Genomic DNA, 21,261 nt, shown 5'->3' on the forward strand with positions numbered 1-21,261 from the left:
GGTCTCCTTTCTGACCTTCAGGGCTACATAGCGAGTCCCGTTGGTCTCCTGGCTGACCTTCGGGGCTTCCTAGCGAGTACCGTTGGTCTCCTGGCTGACCTTCAGGGCTTCCTAGCGAGTGCCGTTGGTGTCCTGGCTGACCTCCAGGGCTTTCTAGCGAGTCCCGTTGGTCTCCTGGCTGACCTCCATGGATTCCTAGCGAGTCCCGTTAGTCTCCTGGCTGACCTGCAGGGCTTCCTAGCGAGTCCAGTTGGTCTCCTGGCTGACCTTTAGGGCTTCCTAGCAAGTCCCGTTGGTCTCCTGGCTGACCTTTCAGGGATTCGTGGCAAGTCCCGTTGGTCTCCTGGCTGACCTTCAGGGCTTCCTAGCGAGTACCGTTGGTCTCCTGGCTGACCTACAGGGCTTCCTTGCGGGTCCCGTTGGTCTCCTGGCTGACCTCCAGGGCTTCCTAGCGAATCCCGTTGGTCTCCTGGCTGACCTTCAGGGCTTCATAGCGAGACCCGTTGGTGTCCTGGCTGACCTTCAGGGCTTCTTAGCGAGTCCTGTTGGTGTCCTGGCTGACCTTCAGGGCTTCTTAGCGAGTCCTGTTGGTCTCCTGGCTGACCTTCAGGGCTTCATAGCGAGACCCGTTGGTGTCCTGGCTGACCTTCAGGTCTTCCTAGCGAGTACCGTTGGTCTCCTGGCTGACCTTCATGGCTTCTTAGCGAGTACCTTTGGTCTCCCGGCTGACCTTCAGGGCTTCTTAGCGAGTACCTTTGGTCTCCTGGCTGACCTTCAGGGCTTCCTAGCGAGTACCGTTGGTCTCCTGGCTGACCTACAGGGCTTCCTTGCGGGTCCCGTTGGTCTCCTGGCTGACCTCCAGGGCTTCCTAGCGAATCCCGTTGGTCTCCTGGCTGACCTTCAGGGCTTCATAGCAAGTCCCGTTGGTGTCCTGGCTGACCTTCAGGGCTTCTTAGCGAATCCTGTTGGTCTCCTGGCTGACCTTCAGGTCTTCCTAGCGAGTACCGTTGGTCTCCTGGCTGACCTTCATGGCTTCTTAGCGAGTACCTTTGGTCTCCCGGCTGACCTTCAGGGCTTCTTAGCGAGTACCTTTGGTCTCCCGGCTGACCTTCAGGGCTTCTTAGCGAGTACCTTTGGTCTCCCGGCTGACCTTCAGGGCTTCTTAGCGAGTACCTTTGGTCTCCCGGCTGACCTTCAGTACTACATAGTGAGGCCCGTTGGTCTCCGACAAGGCTCAGGAGGTCAGCCAGGATGGGACACATCCCCAAGATTCCGTCTCTACCTCCAGTGTCCACCAAGGTACTTGTTCTGCTGCCAGTGTCCCCCAAGGTTTCTACTCTGCCGCCGGCATCCTCCTAGGTTTCTGCTACGCCGCCGGTGTCCTCCAAGACTGCTGTTCCGCCGGCATCCTTCTCAGATTCTTTTGGTGTTCCTTAGTTGTTTCCATTTAATTCTGCCTTGTTTTCCACATCTGTTCTTCATTGGTTATTCTAATTATGTCTATTTCTTGTTTCAAAAGAACAATAATTAAATACAAAGTGTTTTATTAAGTAGAAGACAACTGTTTCCTTCTCCTTAAGCAATAGTTTGCATTACCAATGTGCACAAAACTTTACTGCTATTCCACTAAAGTCTACAAAATGCAATTTCACAATTGCGTTTTTTCAAGTAAATAAGAAATGCAACTAAAATCACGCATGTTGATCATGTGGCTCGTGCTGTGGAAAATGTTTCCATCGCAGTTTTGCAAAAGACAATCATTTCGATAGGGCCAAAAGAACCGCCTCATCCTAGCACAAAAACTTGTGAGTTTTTTCAAAATTGTTGTGTTTTATTTTTGTAATTCCACATGTTTACGGTCAGTGGAAATGCAGCTATTGTTGGAGACCAACAGAAGACATGATGACCCACAACCAGTTCCTTATAAATCTGTAGTGACAGATCAGACCAATGGTTCCTGAACCCATAAAGTAATCGGTGTTTATGACTCCCAGATGTCTGCTGGCACTCAGTGACAGTGACATTCAAGTCTTAATGGGACCAGTAGTGGTTCATTTCAAATCTTTTTGACCTTCCATTGACTTTTTTCTTTTAATGAATGTAAAATCTAAAAAAACCCCACTAATTTTCGCTGCTTGCTGTTTCATCCTCCACCCATTAAATCGGTCTAATATCTCAGTTTCCTTCCACTTCATTCCTAATTATCCACATCTATCAGCTTTCTTGGCTGCTTTTTTGCGATTTTCTTCCCACTCAGCTGGAATTTGGCACTCACAGAGAAGCCAGAGCTCACCTTGCAGGTCCCCCTCTTCTCATATCAGCTTCAATCAGTCATCAGAGCCCAGGAGGAAAGGAAAACTTCTGAAGTCAGCCACCTTGTTCATTAAGGCCATTAACATTTTTTATCCGTGATTATCCCCTTGAAAAACACCATCAGTCCGTCTGAGCGTGCGCCTGAGTCACGTATTTAAGGGAATGCTGTCGGGAAGGAATGATGGGAAGTTCTATTACAGGTGCATTGATTACGCAGATGCCTAATCTAATTACCACTTGACACATCTGTACACATTTTAATCAGACAGCCAGCTTCATCGTAGCTGCCATAACTCCTGTCTGGCTTCACCTCCTCATTCCCTCCCCTTCTTGTCCTTTTTCTTTCTTGGCTTTCGCTAATCTCCTTTGCACATGCCCTTTGTTAGTATCCATCAGCAGCAACGCCTTTCAGCTTTTTCTCACTTTGACTCACTACAACCTCAATCTTTAATGTATTTTGTTGTTGTTCTCCACGATACACCAACATTTTGAACACATTCAACTAGGGCTGGACAATAAATCACTAACAATATATATTGAGATGGAGATATGACCAACATCCATACATTACAATCCTGAACCACATGGCATTCTGGGGGATGTAGGCAGTGGAAAGGCTTTGTCTGCTCAGCCTCTCACAGCGAGCTGAGCTAGGCTGGTGGTGTCAATGAACTCAGTCACTCTGTGGTTACCTAGCAACAACCTATTGAGTACCTTGCGCAGCAGCATTTTTATGTTTCACCACCGTGCCTCGTAGCTGCTTAAAAATAAACAACAAATTCGTGGAGTAATAACTGTGGATAAAAGACATAAAGTGATGCCACCAGACTGGCAGTATATTTTGTATTTTATATTGTGATACATTTTTCAACCACATCCTTCAGCCTTTTCTGTTATCTCTTCTGTTCCCTTTCTCCCAGTTCACTGATCAGTAAAAGATTTCTGAATTTCCGACCACCTGGTCACTTATCAGGGCTAATGAAGTTAGTAATGATGTAATCCTGGACAACAGGTGCTAGTTATGGAGTGAAAAGTATAACATTCCAACTTCTAAGTCAGTTTTATTTAAATTTTTTTTACATATAGGACAGCTTGCAACATCTATGAATCAGTCTCATGGGGTCCTTGCTTCAGAGCTGAATTAGTGGCTTAACAATGCAATGTCAGATTTAATGAAAACATTTCATATTTATTGGGTCTTGTTGTCATGGCAACCCATGCAAAAAACTCAACCTTCTGTAGTGCAGGTTGTTTTTAAGATTAGAGACCAGCTCTTTGTCCATAATCTCTCACATAAAATGGCTAAACAACTTTTTAATTTTTTTTTGAAAATGTCCCTTTAAAAAAAAAAAAAAGTGTTCTCTTGAAAATATTTTCTTAAATTGCATGAAAAGGAAGCATACGTACATTGTCAGAAATGCACCATCCAAAGTTGTTATTCTTCTTCACTCTGTCCTGGTCTGATATCGGCAGGTGATTTTATTCTGAACTGATATCTGGTACTGAACACTTAGCAAAGTCAAATATATTAAACATTACTGATGTATAAGTTGTATTTGACATCAGTCTTTATTTCAGAGAAATAATCTGCTAATAACCAACCCACCTCTCCTACAACTGCTAAAAACTGCAGATCAAACCTGAAGCAGGCGCCCTCTAAAATTGAAATTGCTTTTTTATTTTCTTCACTCTGCTAATCTTTACCAGGGTCATGGAGGGCTGGTGCCTTTCACCAGTGAACGATTGTCAGCTGTCAGAAACAACCCAACTCCACAACACTAAGGCCAAGTTATTAAGGATTTTAAAAAAATGCAATCAAAACTTGACATTGTATAACATAATGTATTTTTTTTTTTTTTTTTTTGTCCTGCCTGCCTTGATCACACACTGAATGTAGCGTCCCGGTTGAAAGGATGGTCTCTCAAACTGATGGTTCACAATCCTTTATTTTACAGCCTTTGTGTGTGAACACACCGTAAGAGCTACAAAATATACAAATAAAATACCATTAGTAACTCAAACAGTGATGAGCCGCTGCTTCATTGGTTATTGTATTTGATCGCATCAGGGGTTTTGTCTTCAGCAGTGGCAGAAATAAAAGGAACCTTTTATAGTTCATGTGTGTTAATGATTTGGACAATGGCACTCATCAAAATGTAATGTTTATTGGTTTTCTCAGTGGTTAATTATGCTATATTTTTTGACTTTATATTTGTGTTTTTTATTATGTGAAGCACTTTGAAACCTCAATGTTGCTGAAATGTGCTACACAAATAAACTTGATTGAAAAGGAGCCAGCAAGAAGAAAAAAATCTGACATCTGGGAATACTTTGAGATGATCATTCACAAGATTCTTAAATAAAAATTAAACCCTTTACCTCCAAAATTTTCACCTTCTTGAAATTTCCACTATTTTTTTTATTCTGCAAAAATATAGCAGTCTTGCACAGCAGAAACAAACTTAAAGCTGTTGGAGGAGTGGTGTGGTAATGTGGCCTTGGTTTTCCTTTTTTGGTTTAAATTTATGTCTCTTATATTGCTGTTTTGGATTGCTTGTTATATTTTGAACTTATTTACTTTTCTTAGATTTAGTTGAGTTATATTTTTGGGGTGTTGTGTTGGATGTTTTTGATTGGTTGTTTTGAGGTCACGTGCCATGTACACCGGGAGACGCCTCACCGCAGCGCACAGGTGTTCTGCATCTAATTAAGCAGCGTGCAGACCAGGAAGGATGATAAGCCATGGACGGTGAGACAGCGAGGAGAAGCAGACGGAGCCGGGCTGGTTGTTGGTGTTGGAGGACTGCGCAGGCGGACCGGAGGACTAGAGACGGGCGGACTGGTCACCAAGGAGTACCACCCGTCTGATCGCTGTTGAGGGCAGCGAGTCGCCTGACTGGTCGCCGTCAATGAGCGGGCGGCCGGGCTGTAGGAGCAGGAGTGGCTGGGGTTCGCCAGGGACCGGGAGCAGTAGAGGACCCCCCCCCCCCCCCCCCCCCCCCCCCCCCCCTGGGCCAGCTAAGAGTCTGTTACGGACTTGTTTATTGACTTTGCCTTCAAGGACTGCTTGTGCCTCCTTTTTTAATTATTCACCTTTTAAATAAATTATTGTAAATTTGATTGGTCTGTTTTGAAACTCTGTTCACAATCCTTGCAGTTATTTATTTGGTACACCGCTCGGGTGCCACAGTAAAATTCTGGCCTGATGAGTAAAAATATAAGGGATCAGATCAGAGAGCCAATAGGAATCCAAGAAAAAGAGAACTTTTGAAGAATTTTAGTTTTTAGGAGGCAAATCAAAACTCAAATACTGTCTGCCCCAACAAGCACTGCACTCTGAGTACACTAAAACAAATGTCTATTGTCCAATCAGTTGATGACAAAAGAAAACAGCCACTGACGGTCAACATATACCAGGATTGGCTACAAATTCTAATAACTAAAAAAAGATTAAATAGGATTTAATTGACACTCCTGTTACTAAACGTGAGTTTGACAAAAACTTTGACACTATTGCATTTACTAATTGTTTTTAAATGTCAGTCTGAGTGACAAGGTTGTCACAGTTTGAACAGCAGATGTCACTAGTGAGAAATGAACCACCGAGTAACGAACCTTTGGGCAAAGCAATGGGCCGGGAAGCTTCATTGCTTCATGAGGCTTCATTTGGCCATCACTAGCATGTTGATATATGTTAATGCTAATAACACAAGTTATACTTTTACTGGAGAAAAAGATTAATCTGCTTTGCACCTCTTCTCCAGCCTCCCATATGCCACCTACAGTTGTAGAATAATGATGTCATGATGGGTCCTAGTTTCTTTACCCACGTACAGAACATCAGGAGAACAGATGATCAGATAAATACGTTTATTTTAACAATGAGGGAAAAATAAGATCGTGTAGTTCTTGTCCTTGGGGTTGGCAACCAGGGTCGTCTGTATTCTGAAGAGCAGTGAGAAAGAGATGGTGAGTTTGAGGTTGTCGGAAAGTGGAAATTCAGGAAGAATTAGACTGATCTTGAGATAAAGAAACTTGGTTTCCGGGGTATGGTCTCTTTGTAGGCATCCTTGAAGTGATCCGGGTTCCAGTGTGAGATCTTGACGGAGTGAGATCTTTGCAGGTCGATTTAGAGGCTGCGGTGGAGGGCGGACAGGTAAGTTCAGGTGTGGAGGAACGAGGAGCGAACCGATTGCCAGCTGGGAATCCAGGAACGGTTTATTGAAGATATGCTGAGGCGAAAAAGAGACTCGGGCAACCAGTGGGTAACAATCCACGACGTCACGAGGGGAGAAATCCAGAAAGCCAGGACTCGGGCTTCACAGGGGAATTTCCAAGGAGTCACAAGGAAACACCTGAGAGAGAGAGGCAACAAGGATTAATTACTAGAAGTAATTTCAGAGAAACACATAGAGCTCAGAGGGGCGCAGAGTACCATAACTAGCAAACACTCAGGCAACCTGCTCCTCATATACTCCTGGAGGATTAGATGATGCATCACAGGTGCGCTTACCTGAGTCAGCGGGCACGCCCTCCGAAGTGTAGCAGCCTCTAGGCTCCATCTAGTGGATGAAGAGGGGAGCAGCAGGCAACAGAAAATCCCCACAAAGAGCCAAGACCCCGGTTCCCAACAAATAATAATAATAATAATAATAATAATAATAATGCATTTAAATGCAGTTATTCACCACCGAAGTAGCACTAATCTCCTCAAACCAATAAAAACATTTCTTAATTTTTAAAGAAATTTGTTTTTTTTCATTCAGCTAAATGCTAAAACAAAGAGACATGTTTTTTTTGTTGATTTGTATTGCTATCTTCTAAAGTCAGAAGTCGACGTACATTTCTTTCATATTCAATAATATTGCCTTTAAAACTAAATAACTTGTGTTAAACATTTTGGGCATCCTTTCACAGTGTAAAGTAGTTTGCTGTAATTTGTACTCTTTCCTCCTGAAACAATTGGTGTAACGGTCAGTGACTCGATGCAATCTGCTGCGTTTCCTTGTACAGAAATGTTTTAAGCTACTTTGATAGCTTACTGCTCTGTTTGGACTGTGTGTATGATTGAGTTGAAGCAAAGTATTTTTTTGTAAAGTACCTTGAGACATTTGTTGTGAATTAACGCTATACGAATAAACTGAATTGAATTGAATAAATAAGTCGCCGTAGGCCGCCTGGCTTCCAGATTCCTGCTCTCTGCCCAGAAATTTTCTATTGGCTTGAAATCAGAGCTTTGTAATGACTATTCATAAAACCTTAACTTTGTTGTCCTTAAGCCACTTTGCAACTAATTTGGCTGTATACACAGGGCCATGGTCTGTTCGAAACATTAATTTGACCTGAAAAGACCAACTTATTTTCAACAAACTTCCAGCATTTGATTAAAGGCATGGCACTTTTAGTGCATGTAAATGTGTTAGTGTATGTAAAATATTCCTCACCATTCTCCCTTTTATAGCCAGTATAGATTATTTTGATCATGCTTACTGACTTGGTACTGAAAAAGGTTTGTCCTATTTAATGTCAAACTTGTGGTCTTAACTGTTATCTGAGTAATGATAACGTCACCTAGTATTTGTCCAGATTAACTCAACCAGTCTTTAACATGTTGCCCTTTCCTAAACAGGTAAATGCATTCCTGTCCTTTGTGTTGCCGATGGTTGCCATTTCCGTGCTCAATGGGGTCATAGCCAATCAGCTGCTGCGGATGTTCCAGGAAGCCGAGCAAGACCACCGCATGTCCATCACCAGAGGAAATCCCACCATGCTGAACATGACAGTGGAATCCAACCGCGCTCAGTCGCTTCGCCATGGAGTTCTCGTCCTCCGTAAGTACAAACTGCTAAAACTTAAAAATCCACAAAAAAGTCGTTTGAATAAATCAAAAATACTTTTGTCGTCAGGTGGCAGATTTTCTTCTTCCTTTCAAGTCTCAACTGTTGCAACTGCGTCTTTTTGAATTCTTGTGCTCACCTTTAGTTATCAAAAGCAAATCATAAGTTTAAGGTATAACAAGTTTTAGTTGAAAATGTTTCGCAATCAAAGTGTGAGAAAATGGTGGGAGCCATTTGAAATGTAAGTAAGGTAAGAACTGGCAGTGCTTAAATCTGCTTGCTGTGTGTTCTTCCCACCGGGACGTGCGAAGTGTATTTACAAAGTCTTTGAGTGGAGCTCATGAACACACACACATGCACCCCCCCGCATGCTGTGTAAACACAGTGAACAGAAACTGTAACTTGCATGAAATGAAATAATACGAGCCTTTCCTGGGTCTGTTGGCACATTGGGAATAATGTGTTGATCAATGTTGGAAACGCAGTTGCTGACCTGCATTTTGATGGATCGGTTGGTTTTGCCCCAGCTGTTGCATCTGTTCAAACCCCCCCCCCCCCCCTCCCCCACACACACACACACACCCACCCACACACACACACACACACACCCACGCACACACACACACACACGCACACACACCCCCACATACCCCTACACACACAAGAACACACACCCCCCTACCTAAGGAAAATGTATAGCGACCAATGAATGAGACAGTCATGTTTTTGGACTGTGAGAGGAAGCTGGAGAGAACCCACCTATGTACAGGGTGAAGATGCAAACTCCATGCAGAGAAGCCCCAGTCTGGGTTTCAAACCCAGGATCTTCTTGCTGCAAGGCAACAGTGTCCCACTCTGCTACTTCCCCTAGGAACTTCCCTACATATTCACCTTCGTGTACCAAGAGCCAACAGAGAGCAACGTACACTGCTCTGGTTAATGCAGCCTCTGTGTCTCGATGCCCCTGTGTTTGTTCTTGTTCATTTTAACTATTTATTTAAAGAAAAACTCTTATCATTGTTACCTGTCACTGTTCCATATCAGGCATAACACGATCTTGGACCTGCATTGAGGTGTGTGTGTGTTTGTCCCCTCTGTTTTTGCATTGCCTTGCAATGGACTGGTGACCTAAAATTTCTCATAAATACAGATTTATTGTAGTGACTCTCAGTACAAGTTACATGTTATTTAAATTATAGCTTGTTAAGTTGATTTTATTTATTTAATTAATTTTGATTAATTTTTCTCATGTTCTTGATGGCTGTGGACCTATAACTAGGTAGAATTAATGACTATTTCATCTGGAAAATATCATAACTTAAGCCTAACGCTCAAAGCACCAGGGTTTTTGTAGAGAAAATATCCAGCTTTATAATATTCAGATTTCATTTAAAACCACAGATTTTTTTTTTTTTGCGTGGCTTTAAAGGCTCCACGTTGAAAATGGTAAGAAATAAAGGCATCCTTTCTTTTTTTACCGCCATCTGCTCTGCAGTGTCGCCCGTCTGCTCTCGGCTCTCGCACACAGAGCCGTCGGCCGGTGGCCACGCTCAGCACCTCGCTCCCGTTTCAGACTCTTCCTATTAAAGTAAAAGTGAGAGAGCTGAATATTGTTGTGGACTTGAAAGGCCCTGTCCACGGGTGACCCCCACACAACCTGACAGGGCTTCAACAGTTTTGCAAGGAAGAAAAAAAAGAAGTAAAACCGTTGTGTCCGGGTGAGCAAGCTTGTGCTTCAATCCCAGCACAGACTTTTCACGCAATCACTCATTTAATGCTAAACATTTCTATGATGTTGCCATTCTTTTGCAAAAGGCAGTTGTTGTTGTTGGTTTTTTTTTACTTTGAAACTAAAAAGAGGTGGAGGATTTGAAATATAAAAGTGTAATTATTTTTGATTGATTTGTAAAAGCAAAGTAAAAACATTCAAGGGGATGGCATTGTTTTTCATAGGCAGAGTGTTTTAATGTTTCATACAGTAAACATTGTCTTTGTACCGTGGAGCTTTCTGGTGTGTTGCTTAAACAAGAGCAATGGTGTCAGAATACCTGAAGAGTGCAACAGATTTATGGTAGCTTTGCTTTTATTTCAAGATGAAGGTAAAGGCTAATCAATTTACAACCATCATTAGCACATAGACAATAAAAAATAAATATTCACCATCACTTTTTTTTTTTTTTTTATAACCAAATAAATACCAAATATGCACAACTCCGCCTCCTTTTCTTTTACTGTATAGCAGTGTATTCAAAATAGTTTGGGGGAAATAAAAGGCAAAAGTACAGAAGCACAAAAATCTTTACAAAATTATTTAAAAACCTGTAGTTACAAAATTTTTGCACATAAAAAGATCCCAGTACATAAATAAACAATAAGATATAGAAAATAATTCATAGTTGATATCTTAAAATATTTCCTCTTTGTTCAGCCATGAAGGAAACGACCATTTGTCTCTTATTGTGTTGGAATATTTTCAAATCGGATTTTTGAAATAACTTAAAAAGCAGATAAATAATAATAAATAGCTAGAAATAATGCAGCAAATATGAGTAGTTAGTTATTCAACTAACAATTGCACAGGACACAAATAGTTACACAACAATAGCAAAATAAACCTACAAACTAGGTATTGGAGGTGCAACAACACTATTCTAATGTAGAGTACTATCAGATTTCTTGGGATATGGTAATAACTAAGAGTCACTTAAGCTCAGGCTATTTTCTGCTCTTTTTTAAAAATTTTGTTCTGCACACATTTCCTGGTTATGCACTTTGTCTTCCTGACTTAAAGTAACCTCTGGATGCCAGTGCGGTGACACACACTCGACATGCAGTCGTCTGTTCTGGCTCATACGTCATCCAACAACATGCTAAAAAAAAAAAACCCAACTAGTGGAGTTATTAAATAACCGAGTAAGAAGAATGATCACATACAATTATGTAAGAACTCAGAAGAAATGTGGCAGCTGCTTGTTTTGTCGTCGCCTTGCATCATACCTCTATGCCTTTTACTGCTTGACTGATGGACTCCAGCAGGGCCCGGGTGTCAGGGTTTTGGTAGCAGTCTTTATTGGTGAACATGTAGGTCAGAGTCTCCACGTAATTATCGAAGTTCTGCTCGGATACTGGTTCCTGCTGAAAACACGAGTTCAGAAGTCAAGATTAGTAGTCAGGATTAATTCATCAATTTGTCGAGTTGATTTGGGTAGTCAGTGTGGAGAGTTTATCCGTTCTCCATGCTGAGGTCTTGATGTACAGTATGAGGTTGAAGAAGAGTCTGTGAGTTGAATTCATAAATTCCATTTATTAATACCAAAATACAGCTGGTCCATTCTGACATGCTGCCTTTAGGGGTTAGCAGGACAAAACGGCATCAAACAAAAGTTTTCCATTCCCTTTGTTAGCCTCTATCTAAGCTACGCAGTAGAGAGGGCGTAGTGTGTCGTATCCTCTACCCTTAGCTTTGAGGGTGTTTCCTAACATGTCATAACCTTGAGCTTTAGCTTTGCAACTAGCTAAAAGAGATGGAAGGAAAAACACAGAATTATTTATTCCCAACATCAGACAGCCATGTAAGTCAGGCCCTAATTTATTTGATTAATTCACAATATGTAAAGGAATAAGTCCAGCACTGATGTTCTAAACAGCACTACACTGGTATGGAATAAACATAGAGAACTTCTCTCTAATATAAATGATCAAACAAAACAACAACAAAAATAATTCCACCTTCCACTTAAAATACTTTAACAAACTCACTCAGCAAGTAACACTTAACTGAGCTACCAGTAAAAATATGAGCGGCCCTGACTGTCCCTCTGAATGCTAAGCAGTTAAATTGTCCCGAGTTATCTCTGTGGAGACGCTGCTGCAAGCTTGGGATGCTGGAGGACAAACTCACTTCCTTCTCCCACCTCTCTCCAATTTCACAGTTTGTCTTGATTGCTTTGACCTGGGATCCAGTGTGTTTTCTTCCTCACTATTTCAGCAGAGCAGAAGGCTCTTCTTTCATGCGTCTAAACTTGTTTTCACTGGACTGACGCGTTTTCTTCACTCCTTGTGCTAAACAGTTTACCCGAATGTCGTTAAAGTAGCTCAAACTACATTGTTCTACATGCGGTAAACCAAACTGAAATCACTTGTTTCTAAATGTTAGAAGCTACATGGATCAATATGAAATCACTGACGCGCCTGTTTCACACGCCACAAAAAACCTTCGACTAGTAATCAAGATATTTATCATCTATTTATTTATTAATCTTACAAACATTTGGCTAAAAATGTTTGTTTTTTTTGTCATCGTTCTCGGAGACAACTTGCACTCGTGAAAAGCAGGCGAGTAAGTAGTTAATAGTTTGTAAATGATCTTGCGAAAATCTGAACTGTGTTTTCGATCCCGTTTTTTTCAGGCTGTGTGTGAATATTTGTGCCACGCGCCCGAAAAGTTACAGCTCAACAAAGAAACCGCACCCATTTGTAGCCACAAACACACAGTGTTTTAGACCCAGCTGGATGCATTAAGCATGCGATGTACTGTAAAGATTTAGTTGCCTTCATACAGACGAACATATGATAGTTATACCTTTGATCACTGTGTGTATCCAGATTTATGCATCTTTTACATTTTCCAGACTTAATCGGGGTTTTGGAAACGGTATAAACTCATCTCTGCCCTCTAAATGCTGTCGGTAAACCGTGTTCCCCACTGACAACATCTAACCATTTCTCCCAACTATTGTCCAGCCAAATCTCTACGACTGCAGTGCATCCATAATGATACATCCAAACAATTTTATGAGGTTTAGTTAAAGTTATTTTATTAAACAACTTTAACTAAAGCGGGTTTAGTTTTTCTCCAGGTAGTTTCACCTCAGAAAAAAAATGGAATTTCTGAAAAGTCATGTTTGTGTCACAGATGCATTACAAACGCCATCAAAGTATTTGAAAGAAATCTCCTACACATGCTGTTTAAAAAGTATCATGTCGTTGGATTGAAGTTTCTACATGTTTACACCCCGATAAAAAATAAAAAATCAACCTTTGTTTTATTAACCCTCTAAACACCAGGGAGAAGGTGTATTCTTAATTACAAAAAAAAGAAATGATATAAATGTGCTTGTTTTATTTCTTTGTTTGAACCTTGAAACGACTCACCATGGTAGGCAGGCGGATGTTGGCCAGGCTGCGAATTAATACCTGACTCAGACCAGACAGCTCCAAGTACAAAGCTTCATTCTTCTCCTCTATCTGCTTGTTTTCCTCCTCCATGTTCTTTAGGTTCTTCTCCATGGAAGAAATCTGTAGCAGAAAGACAAAAGTTCTGCATTGGGTTAGGCAGAAAGACGGATTTCAAATGTTCAACCCTGGTTCTTTGATAGACATGTTTCCAAGTTTAAGTTGAGTATAATTGAAGAGGCAGGTAAACTGCACCCAACAACTGCAGAGCGATCTGATCTGGTTACGTCTGAAAACGACAGAACTTGCGTTAACCTCACCTGAGTGTGCAAATTCATCATGTCAGCCTCCATCTCTGCGTTGCACTCATTCAGTTCACTGATGTCCTTGTTCAGCTGCTTGATGTCTTCATCATTATCCAGAACTGGTTGACAGAATCACACACGATGCGTAAACATATTATTTCTGCCTGTCATGTGTTGCAGTAATAGCTTCCTCCCTGGGATGGAGCTGCATGTTTTGGTATTGAATTTGTGAGGGTGAGGTTTGGGACGCGTTTAATCTCCAGCTGGTCCCAAAGTGAGGTTCTGAATTGACTGATTGATTTGATGACAAATCAAATCAATCAGAAGGGAATGCAGGAGGACAGAAAGGAAGCGGGTAAAGGACTGGCTTCACGTCTCATTTGAAGCACCAAAGGAAAGTAGGAATTGTCATTACAGAGCTGTAAAGATTTCCATAACTAGTTATTTTTCCAGGATTATTAATGCCAACCTGTATGACTTTTATTATAGGAGCCATTTCTCTATTTGTTTGGTTAAATCTTAAAATTTTGATTATTTTCTTTTATTAATTTGCTTATTTTTTGGTTGATGGCTAATGAGCATATTTGTTTTTGTTTATAAGAATCAATTTGTTGGTTGGTAATTTATTTAATTAATTAATTTATCTTTATGTAGGACATGGGTGTTTCACGTATAATAGATATGCTTTAAGGAGCTCTGTGTGCACATGGGTGGTCTTGTGATTTTTTGTCAGTCAGTCAGCCACTTAGTGGCCCAGTCCCAATATTTACACTGCACCCTATGACCCTCTATGAAATGTGTACTCAGTCGAAGTGAACATAAGGGTTTAAATACGCAGGTTACAAGCTTGCAAAAATGGGCAAAGTTTTAAAGTTGAGGCCAGTTAGTGGTTGAGCAGATGAGGCAATCAGGCAGTCAAGCAAATGCAAGAAATAGATCAGGAGAGGCATCTTGGGAAATGTTGTACCATGTTGTTTGCCTACAAACTCAGAATAAACCAACAATGAAGTGCATTTCTGAGGGTTTTTGGACCTTTTTTTGGTATTGTGTAAACCAGAAACCCACGGCGCATCGAGTGACTATTTGAGTTACATTCACTTTACACTTACACTTTGTTACACTTTGACTTTGATCTCCTTTAAGTCTTAAGTTTTCATGGACAAGTAGTCGCTACACTTGTGTTGTGTATAGAAGACTTTACTTGGTTTTAAATGTAAACATTTGCAACCATTACATAAGGTGCATAACGATTTTGCTAACTTCTTTGTGGAATAAATTAGACCTCAAATGTCAATAACCTGTACAAGCTAGGATCCTATTCACGTTTGCGTGACCAATACAACGCTGTAAGTTTGTGTCCTGTACCAGCTGTGTGGCTCCCCCTGTGACCTTCCTCCTCGACTGCTGCAAAACGTCCTTCCTACACTGGGCCCTTTTTTCCCCTTGCCTTTATTAAGAGCATCTGACATTGGGTCAGGCCACTGTTAAATAAAGGCCACCACAGCATATTTGGGTTTTGCAAGATCTTGTAAATATATTTCAGGTGACAGAAGGCCAAATTTGCAATTGTCCTTTTGTGTCTCTGAGAGTTTATCACTATACCCAGATTTTGGGCCAGCTCAGTACTGCTGAGTCGGCAGTGTGTTCTGACTCGATTGTTTTCCTCCTTTAGCCAGAAAATAATCTCTTCAGTTTTGTTCTGATCCAGCTGAAGAAAGCTGTGGTACCTCCTCGCTTTGGTTTGTTCTTAACGCTCGAATGGGTGTCATCTGTGTGTCATAGACAAACTCATTTTATATTCCACACATCACTGACCACGATAATTGCACTTTATTTACCAAAGAGCAAAGGAGCGAGACCCAAAATGAAAAAAAAAGGCAAATAGACTAGTAATAGAAATATGAATGTTTTTTTTTTTACTGATTATGCCTAAAATAATCTAAATAAAACCCCATTACTGTGTTCATCTTACCGTCGCTCGCTCTAAACTTTGCTGTTATATATTCGTCTCCAGGAAGCTTGACTTTCTTCTTGCTGGCTGGAGCTCTCGGACAACCTGAGAGACTAAAGAAGATTCTTGTCATGATTTTTGTAGCTGGCTCAACAGACTTTGGAGCCTCAAGGAAAAAAGAAATTACTTTATCAAAACCAAAATGTTTTTTTTAAAGTCATATCAGGACAAACTGATATGTCCTGATATGACTAAAAAGAGGGATGAATGATTGAAAGTAGCTAAGTAGTTCAGAATGACAGTGAGTTGACTACAGTGTTTGACATAGCAGCTAAAATGCTCAGCCCAAGATGAAAAACTTTTCATTTGCTTTTGGCTGTTTTTCTGTTATTCACTTATGTCAGTTTATGGTCTTATATATATATTTTTTTTTACATTTTATCTGTCTAATTTTAATTGATTTGATGCGTTTTTTCCTGCTTGTATGTTGTTTTTAACTTCGAACAAGGACTTTTAATTGTCTCTGGCTGAAGGATGTTGTATAAATAAAGTTGCCTTTGCCAGATTATTGCATCAGTGTGCACCTGCCACATCCACTGCATAGTTAAATTGAATCATTTTAGTGTAAGATAATTTTTTGTCACACTGTTCTGTAAAATTAACATTTTCACTGAAATGCCTGCTTGTTTATTCCTGTATGTTCTTGTGGGGTGTGGCGTAGAGAAAGCAAAAAAAAAAAAAAAGAAATAAAAAGAAACAACAGTAACAAAAGACTGTGGTACTAATAGACCAGTTTAAAAATCAAAATGCATTTTTTAAAAGTTGTAAATACTGCAGAAATCTCGATTTCATAATGAGTACGTTTGTAAACTGTTTCACTTTTGTGCCATTAGAATAGTTACAAACATAATTCTTTAAAATCTACATTGGTCAATAAAGAGTAGTGTTGAACATCCAGCCACTCCACACATCCAAATGTACTTGGGCAAGACACCAAAACCAACATTTTCTACAAAAAGCAGGATACCTGCGGTGTGTCAAGAAACTGCCATTAGCATGACCAGAACCGTCACAGCCTGGTGTTGGGCAGGTCGGGCCTTCGGTCTTAAAGGCCTTCCAAGAGAAAGGAGTGCCATTTAGTAGACCTTCCCTCTGTCGCTTTGCTGCAAGTGGACAGCCATAGGCACTACGGTGGGTAGCATACTTTCCACTGATGTGTCCAAGACTGTCACAGCCAGGAACTGGACACCTGGAGATAAGCAGAAATCCTAATTTGACTAAATGCTTTCTTCTTGTCCCATTCAATTTATTTTTTGGTGAACGCATGTCGGTAAGGTAAAATGTTTTAGAATTTCACAAAAACTACGGCCTTTGCACTTTGATCTGATTGTTATTTAAACTCTGTTATTGTATGCTGTCACTATCCTGTGACACAAACGACTGTCTGGCCCACAACGACAGCCGCATCGTTAATTTGCTAACGACACCTCGGTGATCGGACTCATCTCACAGGGTGATGAGGCAGAGAGAGTGTTCAGGCAATAACCTCTCTCTGAACACCAAGAAAACCAAGGAGGTCACCATGTACTTCAGGAAGCTCAGCACCAACCCAGGTACTCTCTCTATACCACGGCGGGAGTGTGGAGAGGGTCCACACCTTCAGGTTTCTTGGCGTCCTCATCTCCGCCGACTTCTCCTGGACTAACTACATCACAGCAGCTACACTTCCTGAGAATCCTCAAGAAGCACAAACTGAACTCCAAGCTGCTTTTGACCTTCTACAGCTCATCCATTGACAGCCTGCTGACACACTGCATGCACTATGGTACAGCAGCTGCACTGTTGCATGCAGAGTGAGGCTTCAGAGGCTTGTTAAGATCATTCAGAGGATCGTTGGCTGGATGATTGGCTTCTATATTGCAGTTTGGATTTGTACAACTGACTCTAGAGAAATCATACCTCATCACTCATGAACCTCACTGCTACCTGTGGCGGTGAAAGTGAAAAGGCTCTATTGGATGTAGACCACAGGTGAGTTTGACTCTACAGTGTGTACTATTGAGATAGAGGCTCTAGTCTGCAGAAACATTACAAGTGCTTTTACAAGCTGCTTTTTTTTGTGCCTAACTATAAAGTGTGGACAGCACAATCATGCAAAAATCATCAGCTGTTTGCTAATGTTTATTTGTCAATGTAACGTTGATCATTGAAGGAAGCGACCTTACCCAACCATAACATCCAACCCACTGTCTGAAGCTCACTCAAAGCCCCATCCAGAGGCCGGAAAATTGACAGAAACAGGTGCAACCGAAGTAAAAAACAAAACAAAACAAAACACCAGCTTAGTGGTTTGGTACATGTAGTCCAGTGTAGGGGGCAATGTTCAGACTTTTATACTGGAGAAACTAAACAGCAGCTGCACACACAAACAGTCCAGCGCACTTTTGATCAAAACTTAGCAGTTCATTTACATCTCATGGACAAGGGGCACTGGTTTGAAGAGAGAAAAGAGCGTACTTGTGACAGGGAGGACAGACATTGTGAGCCATCTATGTCAAAATAAATAAACAAAAACAAAAGAGCTTCAGTGTCGTCAGATCTCATAATTCTAACATTTACTCTGCAGCCCTGACTCGTCTCCCAACATAGTTATATTCACACAAACAAGCATGCTAGCATTGAACCTCAACAATGGACCAAAAAATGTAGTCAGATCGATGAATGTGACTGTTCTGATTGATACTTCAAACCCATGACGAGAACTGAAAAGCCTTTTCCATAAACAAGAAGAAATGATCAGCTGCCTTCGATTTAGAATTCTTATTTAATCCTAAATTGTTTTTAAATGTTTGCATTAGTTGAATGTCTTATTTTTGCCCGTCCCTAACTTCTTGTTTGAAAAGAAGTCCTAACAGCATTAAAGCTTTTCTTTCCTGTAGATGGTATTAACACAGCGGAATTTAAGATTCCACTGTGTTAATACAATATAATAATGAATTAACCAAGACAGAGTCTTGGCTTGGTATGTTTCAGGATAATCAGCCTTTAAGACAACTTAACGGTTCTGTCTACGGATGTTTTAAGAATGCTTTATAATTCTGCCCTCCCAGCATTATTCATGAACTGCTAGTCTAATAGAAAACAGAAACAGGAATGATGCTAAGATACAGTCACTTACCTCAGCAGCTCAGATTCTTCCTTGTCGTCTTTGCAAGGTGCTGATTTGACTCCTCCTTTCTTGGCCCGTGGACATCCAGACAAACTGGCAGAGTCGCACGCAAAAATGTCAACACTTTTGTAAAGTAAGGAGGCCGAATAATTAAAGTACAATTAATAATATTCATTATTATTAAGATGTCACCTCATTAGGTGTCATTACTTTACTTATATGGATCAAAATGCAAACTTGAGGAGCTCCCACCTCCTGTGCGACGCGTAGTTTCCAGTGATGTGACCCGATCCATCACAGCCTGGAGTCGGACACCTGAGACACATGTAGGCAGGCTTTCAGCACACTGTCATTATTATTATTTTTAATTTTCCTCACTATGCACCTAATAGTTACTGCTGTATGCTTCCAGCTAGATATCCACCACCCTTATTTGCTGTTTTCATCTTTTAATCGAATTGGAGCATGGAGAAGAGAAAATGGACCAAGCCGTAGCTGCAGAGCTTTCAGTAAACTTGTTGAGGTTTCTAGTCAGGAAACAATTAACTCAATAAAACACACATACTTCAGTTCAGCTGTGTGGGCAGCCATGAGGGTCCGAAGTGATTTATCAGCAAGAGGACAGCCTGACAGACTGAAAAAGTAGAAGGAGAGAGTCAGAAAACAGAAGTTAGAACAGAAGGAAAGAGCCGGAACACAAGCTCAACCAGAACGGAAGTCAAGTCAGAACTGGGTTGCACCCATAAGAAGAGATTTGATGCATTATCTACCTGAGCAGTGTAATTGTTAGAAAAATTAAAAAAAATATGAATCACCATGTGCAGTGTAAACGATGTCGTCTGCTCCTGAAAAGGTGTGTTCAAATTTCAAATTAAAAACTCACAAACTGCCTAAATTAGATAGAATACACAGGGACCAAATGACGCCACAGCGTTTCGTCGGTGGATGACATAATCTTCAAATTACAAATTATGCATGTGGACAAAACTGTTAGAGCTGCTAAGACAACAAAGATCTTTGAATCCTTCAAATTGAAGAGAAGGTTAATATGAACGACAAACAAAGAGGCGGGACACAAAAATTACCCCCCCAAAAAAAGAAAGAAAAAGAAAAGAGGACTGAATAGAGAGCCTTAAGTCACTGCGACTGCATGCGCTGCTATGACAACCACAGGAACAATATCACAGATGTGTGGTCAGGGATGAAGAAGATCACAGGCTTCAAGCAAACGGAGGATCAGACAGATGAAAGTCTGGACAGAGCAAATGAGTTGAACACATTGTTCAGTAGGTTCAGTTCTGGAACAAGCTCATCCCACCCTGCTTTGACCCACAGCTGTCAGACGCTCTGTCTTCCACCTCAGTCATGGACTCTTCTGCTTCTGCAAGTTTGTCTTTGACCACATCAGGGTATGCTGCTGCTCCCTTTGCATCCCCCTCCCACTTTTCTGTATCTAGATGTCAGGTGAAAAGGCAAATGGAGAGACTGGACCAGAACAAGGTTGAAGGTCTGGATGCTGTCAGCCCCAGAGTCCCAAAGGCCTGTGCAGAGCAGCTCTGTGGGATTCTGCAGCAGCTTGACCCAACGGAAGGTTCTGTTGTTGTGGAAGACATCCCGCTTGGTTCCGGTTCCGACTCACCCATCAGTCATTAATGACTACAGACTCGTTGCCCTGACATCCCACATCAGAAAGGTCCTGGGGAGACGCCTGTTAGCCCTCTTGAGTTAGCATACAAGCACATACCAGGACTCCCTGCAATTTGCTTGTCATGGCCAAGGAGTTGAAGATGCCCTCATACATCTGCCTCAACAAACCCGCTGTCATCTGGACAGAGCAGGCAGCACTGTGAGGATCATGTTCTTTGATTTCTCCAGTGCATTTAACACAATGCAGCCCGATCTGCTTTGTCAGAAACTCTAGAAGACACAGGATCTATGACTGAATGATAAACAGACCACAGATCATTAGACCACTGAAGGTCTGTGTGTCTAACCAGGTGGTCAGCAACACAGGAGCACCACAGGGCTCTGTACCCTCACCATTCCTATTCACTCTCTACACTTCAAACTTCCAGCACAAGTCCGACTTCTGTCATCTACAGTAATGCTCAGGTGACTCTGCAGTTATCGAATGTATCATAGATGGACAAGAATCTGAGTACTGAGAGCTGGTTTTACTGCTTTGTCCGCCAGCTTGCTTATGGTTATAGATTTCAGGAGAAACAGGGTTAGATCAAACCCTATTCCCATCGCGTGAGAAGGAGTGGAAGTGAAAGTTTGTGGCTTAATTGCCACAAACTGTGCAAATTACATCTCTAATAGGTTGGTGCAATGATGAATATGTTTCAAAATGGAAAAATCTGAAAATTGGTAGAAAGGATATGGAATTAAGAAAAGAAATAGTCCACAAAGGACTATTGGCATAAATAAGTCAGGTAGTTAGTTGGATTTTAAAACTAAAACTACAATTGAAACTAATAATTATAAATGAGAGAAAGAAACCAGGAGCTT

At 41.2% G+C, this 21,261-nt stretch overlaps 2 protein-coding genes across 18 annotated transcripts in view; one reads left to right on the forward strand and one right to left on the reverse strand.

Annotated features, from left to right (window-relative positions):
* LOC116721371 (tumor necrosis factor receptor superfamily member 14-like) overlaps positions 1–21,261 on the forward strand; it is a 1,133,408-nt gene that overhangs the window by 231,344 nt on the left and 880,803 nt on the right. The window lies entirely within an intron of this gene.
* Positions 10,101–21,261, reverse strand: part of myt1a (myelin transcription factor 1a) — a 29,995-nt gene continuing 18,834 nt past the window's right edge. For 15 of the 17 annotated variants that reach the window (XM_032564385.1, XM_032564364.1, XM_032564356.1 and 12 more), the window contains 8 exons: positions 19,316–19,384; positions 19,003–19,065; positions 18,760–18,843; positions 16,609–16,830; positions 15,603–15,694; positions 13,646–13,749; positions 13,305–13,448; positions 10,101–11,285 (listed from right to left, as the gene is read on the reverse strand). In XM_032564385.1, the coding sequence (XP_032420276.1) occupies positions 11,142–11,285; positions 13,305–13,448; positions 13,646–13,749; positions 15,603–15,694; positions 16,609–16,830; positions 18,760–18,843; positions 19,003–19,065; positions 19,316–19,384 (922 nt within the window). In that variant the 3' untranslated portion in view covers positions 10,101–11,141. The remainder of the gene's footprint in view (positions 11,286–13,304; positions 13,449–13,645; positions 13,750–15,602; positions 15,695–16,608; positions 16,831–18,759; positions 18,844–19,002; positions 19,066–19,315; positions 19,385–21,261) is intronic. The other 2 variants (XM_032564375.1, XM_032564486.1) reach the window with 2 other exon arrangements.

Source organism: Xiphophorus hellerii, chromosome 1, assembly GCF_003331165.1.
Source record: "Xiphophorus hellerii strain 12219 chromosome 1, Xiphophorus_hellerii-4.1, whole genome shotgun sequence".
Lineage (NCBI taxonomy): Eukaryota > Metazoa > Chordata > Actinopteri > Cyprinodontiformes > Poeciliidae > Xiphophorus > Xiphophorus hellerii.